This window comes from Apostichopus japonicus, chromosome 20 (assembly GCF_037975245.1).
Source record: "Apostichopus japonicus isolate 1M-3 chromosome 20, ASM3797524v1, whole genome shotgun sequence".
Taxonomy (NCBI): Eukaryota; Metazoa; Echinodermata; class Holothuroidea; order Aspidochirotida; family Stichopodidae; genus Apostichopus; species Apostichopus japonicus.
Window position 1 is genome coordinate 10,363,386 of NC_092580.1, and position 7,941 is coordinate 10,371,326.

Sequence of the window (7,941 nt, forward strand, 5' to 3'; positions counted from 1 at the left end):
TGTTCTGGACTAGATGTTCAGCCCTTTGTGTAGGTAAAATGGTTTATCGAGTTTTGTCGCAGATGTTGTGACAATTAATACAACACTTTACCAATTAACAGTCTCTTCATCATCTCTTTCCATCATCTCATTCTCACTCCACCAGTTATGTTTTCCGAAGATTGTTTCACTTTATGAGACCGGAAGTTTGAGATATAGCGTCTTCAGCGCGATACAAAGTTCGTTGCGCACTAGTTAACCGAGCTCCATGGTTAACATAAGCACGCTAGCCGTCAGTGTATTATGACTATATGCTTCAGGCTTCTAACACACAAAATGATGAAGCCATATTCACGCGCGCACATTTTGACAGCGTGATTTCGTTAAACACGTTCGCATTCACTTAATGATGAAGCCACTTTGTACGTATGCGCGCATTCGGTCGTCACATTCTGCGTCCTTCTTTCTTGCGTTTCTTTTTGTTTAATCAGCTACCGCACAAGTCCTTCGCGGATTCCGAATGCGCGCGCATTGCGTCGTAATGAAAATCGCGTTGCGTCGTAAAAAAAAATTCGTCTTTATGACGCCACATAAGTTATACCTAGACAAGAAATATCAACGTAGCAACAATGTTGATATATATGGTTCAGTTCAACTTGCTTCTGCATCACGAACACACCGTACTTGCTTAAAGCGAATAGTACAGCGATTATTTTACCAGTTTCTGGAACTCTTTACAACTCTACTTCCGGTAAGTCTGTCATTATTTGCCTTTGTGTTGAATGGTTTTACTAAATGGAGATATATCTTAATATTTGTAATATCAGAAAAAGAATCTACGAATCTGTTCTCTACGCGGAAGATTCAGAAGACTAAGTAGCTTAGGCTATCAACGGGCACCGCCGAAATGGCGTTCCAACGACATCGACAAACACTTCATTGGGAGAGAGGGCGGCAAGCTATTACGTAAATTTTCAATTTGACGATATTTTCATTCCAAATATTAGCGGAATTTCCTTGCGGCTAACATTGAAAGCGTGCTGATGCATGGTGTTTGAGTAAGGTTGTTTACGTTGCATTACCTAACATAGTAGGCTATATATTAAGAGGGGGCTATTATTTATAAGAACTATTGTACCCGTAAGTTGAAACTTGAGTCATTCTCAATCTCTTATTCAATCCTCTCCTAAAGCTAGTAACAACAAATGCTAAATACCCATGTAAATAGAGACACACGCAAACCTTGAACTGAAAAGAAGATTGACACTAATATAGGGAAATATTGAAGCATCCGGGGAAATATTTAAGCATCCTGGATGCTATTGTATGGAACCGCATAGTTATGCATAGATGTATGAGTTATAGTTGAATATACATACATGAAAATTGTGAAGGAAAGATAGTGCAAGAGCATCAAATCAAAAGATGAACACTGCCATCATTTGTATACACCCAGTTCATTCCCCTAACATTGTAAATGTGACCATGTGATCGTGATGGTATTATGTCTACCTTTGTGAATGATTCCATTACACGACCAACCCCACCCACCCCACCCCTCAAGAGAAAATCATCTAAATTGATACGGATAAGTGTAATCTAAACGAATATTGAAACTTACGACGTACCTTTCCAATAGTATCATATTTAAGTCTTTAATGAAAACATAATTCTTTCTGGAATCTCTTACAGTCGGTTACCACAATGCCATTCGGAAGTCCTATCAGACGAACACCTGTCCCGTCCCGACCCCGTCTAGAGAGGTAAGAATTTAACTTTTATAATGTTTTTATTCTTCAAGAATGTTATGAAAGGGTCTGGGAGAGGGAGAGAATGTCGGAAGGGAGGTTACACCTATCCGTTTTGTCATAATCTTCGCAAAGCAAGTGGCTGGTTGCTTTAAATCGTTTCACTTTCTTAAACTATCAAACTACACTACATTCCCTCATATGAGACAAACCATATTCCAATATCACCTGACAGGCAATATCAGAGGAATAAATTACAACCATTCATTATGATCAATATGTACATTATATTTAATTGTCGTTCAAAAATATGTATATCTGCCGAAATACAAACCGAAGAAAATCTGATCAAATGGACAAACTTTAAAAATAAAATAATTACAACCGACAATAATTTTAATACGCACTACAAGTTCACAAGTTAAATCGACAAATAAGGTAGAAGGTGAAATATATATATATATATATATATATATATATATATATATATCTATATATATATATATATATATATATATATATATATATATATATATATATATGTATATATATATACTATTTTCAAGCTTTAATAAAGTGTAAAGTATAAGTACATTTCATACACTAAGTATTGTCACTAGTTTCCATTGTAGTATGATATATCGAAATATTATTACAATGTTTAAACTATTAATTTGTCACTGTTTTTGTTTTGTTTTGTTTCAGACGTTCGGTTTGGAAGAAGGTATTTTGTACCTTGCCTTGTTGTGGCCGCACATACGCTGATGACGATGGTCTAGCCGGAGAATATATTCCTGCTTATATCCATCCTATTCCTCGTCGTCTTCCATACTATGGCCCTATACAAGAAGACAGTCACGTGACTGTATCAAGCGAGATGAAAAAACCTGCCTCGCGAGTTTTAAACTTCCCTGGAGAAGATGAAGGCACCCGTGCCGTGCCTTCCACTGAGTCTTCATCACTGATTGATACTATCTTCTCAGGAGAGCCATCGTCCCTTACTAACAGCACAAGGGATGAATCTAAACGGCACCAATCCCAAAACACCCCCGGGAATAAACACCATCGCAATCCCTCTGATCACCATGAGATATTGCCAGCAGTCAACAACTTAGAAGAGGCTATAAAAGCTCAAAGCCAACATATCCGTGAGTTGTCGATTGACCGCCATGTCGAATGCGGTTTCCGATCATCCTCTTCGTTCATCAAAGCAGGATATTTCTTTTTCGGTTATCAAGGAGATGTAGCCACAACAAATGTAAAAGCCACCTCCTTTAAAGGGACTACCATTCAGTCCTCGTCGACATACCAACATCGCCCAGTGAGTGACGTCAGTAATGACCGTCGTTTTGTTAAATCATTCCAACAACAGGATTTGATAACGACATCAATATCACTCCCTCTTTCACGTCTGTCACTTGACACTCGGGTCTCGTCGGCAAACAAACATCGCCAAGTGAGTGACACCACCAACATACCCCATGTTGGTGACTCCTTTCAACATCAGGTCATGTTATCTGCACCGAGATCATCTACGCCCTCACGTCAATTATCAGGTGACATGCCTACCCTTCGCCTTTGCTGTGGAGTAAGCTTCCGTTCGTCAACTTCTATCGGTAATATCAGAAGTAGCCATAGCAACATGGGACATTTCATTAATTTCAGAGATGTTCGAGTGGTCCAATCTTTAGTGACACCAATGGTTATTATGAATGGTCATGGACGTGCCCTATCCGCACCAGCTCAAATACATGTTGGACTAAGTTGCCAGATACTGAGATCTTCCATCAATCGGTTTACTCGACCGAGATGCCAATCAGAACCGGCAGCGATCTGCTTTGCGAGATTTTCCATCACATTCGGGCGAAACTGCGTATCCCTCATCGTCTCTGGTATGATTAAGCCCGAGACCAATGGAATATGTTATTCAGCGCCACACCAGCTGGTACACTATCGCCCTCTTGTTACCGCAGCCAACTCTGCGAAGGAGGTTTCCGCCCTCGGGGAAGCAGCAGGGCCGTCGCCCCTTACGTTGTCTGTAGCCAACGCAATCAAATTCGGGACTCATAACACCGTGACCTTTACCACACCTAATACCAAGTCTGTCAAGGATGGTGCCTCATCATGTATCAATGATCACGTGATCCCACTAATGTGTACACCTGTACAAATGAGTGTAAAACATCAACTATTTGGTACTCGCCAAACCGCCCAATGCTCATCATCAAATACCATTTTCGGTCAGCTCTCAATTTCACATCCATCGTCCAAAGTGGTTAAGTCGCCAGAGCATCATGACATCCTCATGCAATCTATATCTGCCAACCGTCGAGTGTATGACCATTTTCCTGATAATGGATGCAAAATGCCAGCACACTGGATCTTAAATAACCCCACTCCAGTCGACCACACCATTTCATCGCAAAATGCAACACCGCAACGTAGCATTGCTATTAATAAGATTTGCAGTCCTAAATACACATTGCAACCTTTTAAACCAACCAATCCAACAGTTGAACCTATCGGCAAGAAAATAGCCGTGAAAACACCAGGTATCGTTGGCAACCATTATACACCAAATATACCATTTTATGCACCGCCTGTCATGCAGGCTTGGAATCTTGCAACAAATTGGATGGGATCTAACCTTTTTCATCAAGGTACATCAAATGTTGCTATCGTTGGTCAGCCACTAGGACAAAATGTCAACTCGCCCTTGATACCTACTGCAGTAGGAGTAAATCCTATCGGTGGTTTTAGGTACAAGACACCTAAATTGACTTCACCAGCTTGGGGAACGCTCGGAGGATCACCGACTACTCCACTACAAAACAACGCACCGAATCTGTCCATCTCATCAAAGGCGTTAAAGAATGTACCTCAATATCCTTGGAAGAATCCGTTCTTGCAGAACGTTCAAACAGCAACTACCGCCAAGAAGTCCCCTCCTCGTCATGCGCAGAACATAAACATCCAGCAACAACCGCTATATGTGAGTACCGCAAGGGACATCACATAGATACTGAATGATTTAATCACAATCATTATGTAAATATATGTAAATGAGAACGCGTCATGATATGTATCTATTTATGTCATATGCATTATCGTATCAATTTGGTAACAATATATGCATTCTATAACATTACTACATGAGAAATTTAATCCGATAGAATAACTATAATAATAAAACTGAGTAACCAAGATATAACGATACAGCTCAGCAGTGTATTATCGCACGTCATAAACGTATTTTTCTCTCATCCGTTTCTTTCAGAATCCATTTCAGAATTATACTGCTGGACTGTCGAATACTCAGCAACTTGCTGTGCACAGGTAGGAATTTATATGATACTTTCTTGTTAACACAATAAAATAAAAAATATTAATAATGCTAAATAAAAAACATGATTTAAAACAGGAGATTCAAAGTAACAAAAACGAGAACCACTGTAATAAACAGTTTAATATATCTATAGTGATAGATTCATGAGCTACTGAAAGTCATGCCACTACGACAGTCTGTTATTTCGTGTATAGTTCGTATATAACTGTAATTGATGAAACGTACACACTGCAACTTGTTTTAGCTCATCAGGGCCCAGTGTCATGTTCACAATGAAATGACGATTGTGATCGGAATACTTTATCAGTTGCTATGGTTACTGGTGAACTGACCTGTATCACCATGGTAACAACATGAGTTTTACGGTACCGATCATACCTTTTTTCAATTCTACACAGCCCACCTCCTATGCATTTAAAGGCCTCTGACTACAATCTCCCTTCGTCTTGTGACGTCATCGCAAAGAGTGACTTGGAAGATATTTGTAACGCGATGCAGATGCCGACGATTCTAGGAAGTGGAAGCTTTGGTGAAGTCAGGTTGATGAAACAGCTATCTTCAAGACGCGTGTGTGCGGTCAAAGTTCATCACAAAAACCGAGATGAAAAGAGTATCATCAAGGTATACGTCAATGTGTTTATATTAATATCATAGGAATGAAACAAAATATAGTCTTGTAAATTACTTTATATATTACGAATTTTGATGGAATTTGAGATTAAAACGGATATGCCACCTTTTGATATTAAAAGATATTTACATAATAATTACTATGATATTTATTCTTTTTTCTCTCCTTCAATTTCAAATATGAATAACCTGTCGAGTCCACAACTTCCTTAATAACTCGCCATCGTTGTTAAGACCCGACTGTGGATTATTTCATACTTCATACTATCAATATTTATCGTTGATTTCATTTGGCAGGATTTGCAGAAAGAAACCTCAATGCTGACATCTCTGAGCCATCTAGACTGCATTCCTAAACTTTTCGGTATTTCACGAATTGGCAGCGATACCGATGTACCTGTCCTCGTTCAAGAGTTCGTCGGTGATTCGGTCACCTTTAAAGCTACCACGGTAGCTGACGTCATCGACGCCAAGGGCCTAAATGGGCCGAGCTCCTTCAGTGTAGCCATTCAAGTTTGTCGCGCCATTAAGGAGATTCATTTCTCAGGAATGATTCACTGTGATTTGAAAACTGATAACATCATGTTCCTGAGAGGTCCATCGGGGGAAGATGGAGACGTCAAGATCAAAATTATTGACTTTGGGAAAGCGGTGAGCAGGACAGGGAAAGCAAAATACGAACACTTCCCAAGAAACGAACATGTTAATATCCGTAAGCAATGCTCCCACATTGCCCCAGAGGTTGTATTTGGAACCAGGCCATACAGTTTGTATACAGACGTATACGCTTTGGGACTAGTGCTAGCAAACGTGGACACATCTCCTGGAAGATTTCTCAGGAAACTTGGATTCAAATGTTTAGCTGAAGACTGGAACCAAAGACCAAATGTCCATGAATTGATACGAGAGATTGATTCTTATATTAAAGACAGACAGGCCAGCTACGCTAGATGGAGGAGTGCAGGGTAGAGGAGAAAGAATATTTATTATATTTATTTAGTAATATTTAGTAATTAAAAACATTTACAGCGCCCGGTGCGTCATAAAGTTTCACGTAAATATCTTTATCATGTATATAGCGATAAAAACATGGTTAATGAAATAAATAGGGAAACTTATATATGAGATGAAGTTTGAATGAGAAAATAAATTTAAATTTAAAAATTCAAGAAAGAATTCTTTCCTTTTTTTTAATAGAAATATCTCTAAATAAAAAGTAAGCCTTCTCATATTGATTTGGCTTCGGTTTGGCATATTGTCAAGTTAAAAGAATGGTCAGGGTCACATCGCATGTTGTCCGGTTGTCACTGGGCTACAATAAACAACAGAGCTAAACATATGTTGTTTTGTTACACATCGCGTAATTACTTAACTAACGAAGAACAATAACTCCGAAAAACTCAAAGACAATACTTTCTTCGTAGCCTTATATATTTTAATCAAATAAGCAACACATACAAATAACATGTAGGCATTTCATTATTTTGAGAAAGCAGAGAAATCAGAACAAAGAAAAAAACATGGCATTTATTGGACACCGTACTAGTTGATGTAAGGCATAGCGTGACATATGACTTCTCATACAACTAACTGGTTTTTAATCAAATCTCTGATTAAATCAGATAAAGCCACTTCTAATAAAAGTGTACTGAGAAACTAACAAAGCACTGAAAGCAGCAAGTTAATATCTATAGAGCCGGGGGCGGACTGGGTCTTAAACCGGCCGGGGCATTTTGCACCTAGACCAGCCCATTATTCATTGATATGTTACTTACATAGTGATCGCCATCCTGGGGGATGGATTTAAGGGGAGGGGAGGGGCGTCCCATTCCCCACTGAATTTTTTTTTGAAGTTAAGGAATGCCTAGATGTAAAATGGTGCTATATTTCTCAATTTTGTAGGTTGCAATAATCCTTTAAAAAGATCCAAAAACAATTTTCCAGAAGCAACACTCGATTAGACTGAGAAAAGTTATAAATGTAAACAAAAATATATGTTTTAGACTGGATCTTATTTAGTTCTCCAAGCATTTTGTGACAACTCGCTTGAAAAAAAAAGAAAAAAAAAACCTTAATAAAATCTACTAAAACATACATGTTCAATAACACGAGCACATGTCATGTCTACGAAAGTAGGAGCCTACGCAGTTCGCTGCTTCTGGCAGCCACACCATCAATGATATTTTTAGTGTAAGTTACTTATATTCATACATAATCTCTCAGGACTTAGCTACTGAG

General features: G+C 38.7%; 1 protein-coding gene across 1 annotated transcript; it reads left to right on the plus strand.

The window, feature by feature from the left end:
• Window positions 1–609: 609 nt before the first annotated feature.
• Window positions 610–6,980, plus strand: LOC139961210 (uncharacterized). Its single transcript, XM_071960258.1, has 6 exons — window positions 610–730; window positions 1,672–1,742; window positions 2,433–4,719; window positions 5,005–5,063; window positions 5,472–5,694; window positions 6,001–6,980. Exons 2-6 carry the CDS (start codon window positions 1,684–1,686, stop codon window positions 6,670–6,672), a joined length of 3,300 nt encoding a protein of 1,099 aa, XP_071816359.1. The 5' UTR covers window positions 610–730; window positions 1,672–1,683; the 3' UTR covers window positions 6,673–6,980.
• Window positions 6,981–7,941: the final 961 nt, after the last annotated feature.

Coding starts and splice junctions, on each gene's coding strand:
- LOC139961210 (XM_071960258.1), top strand. CDS start 1,684: ATGCCATTCGGAAGTCCTATCAGACGAACACCTGTCCCGTCCCGACCC. Junction 4,720..5,004: donor TCCAGCAACAACCGCTATAT/GTGAGTACCGCA, acceptor CGTTTCTTTCAG/AATCCATTTCAGAATTATAC. Junction 5,064..5,471: donor CAGCAACTTGCTGTGCACAG/GTAGGAATTTAT, acceptor AATTCTACACAG/CCCACCTCCTATGCATTTAA.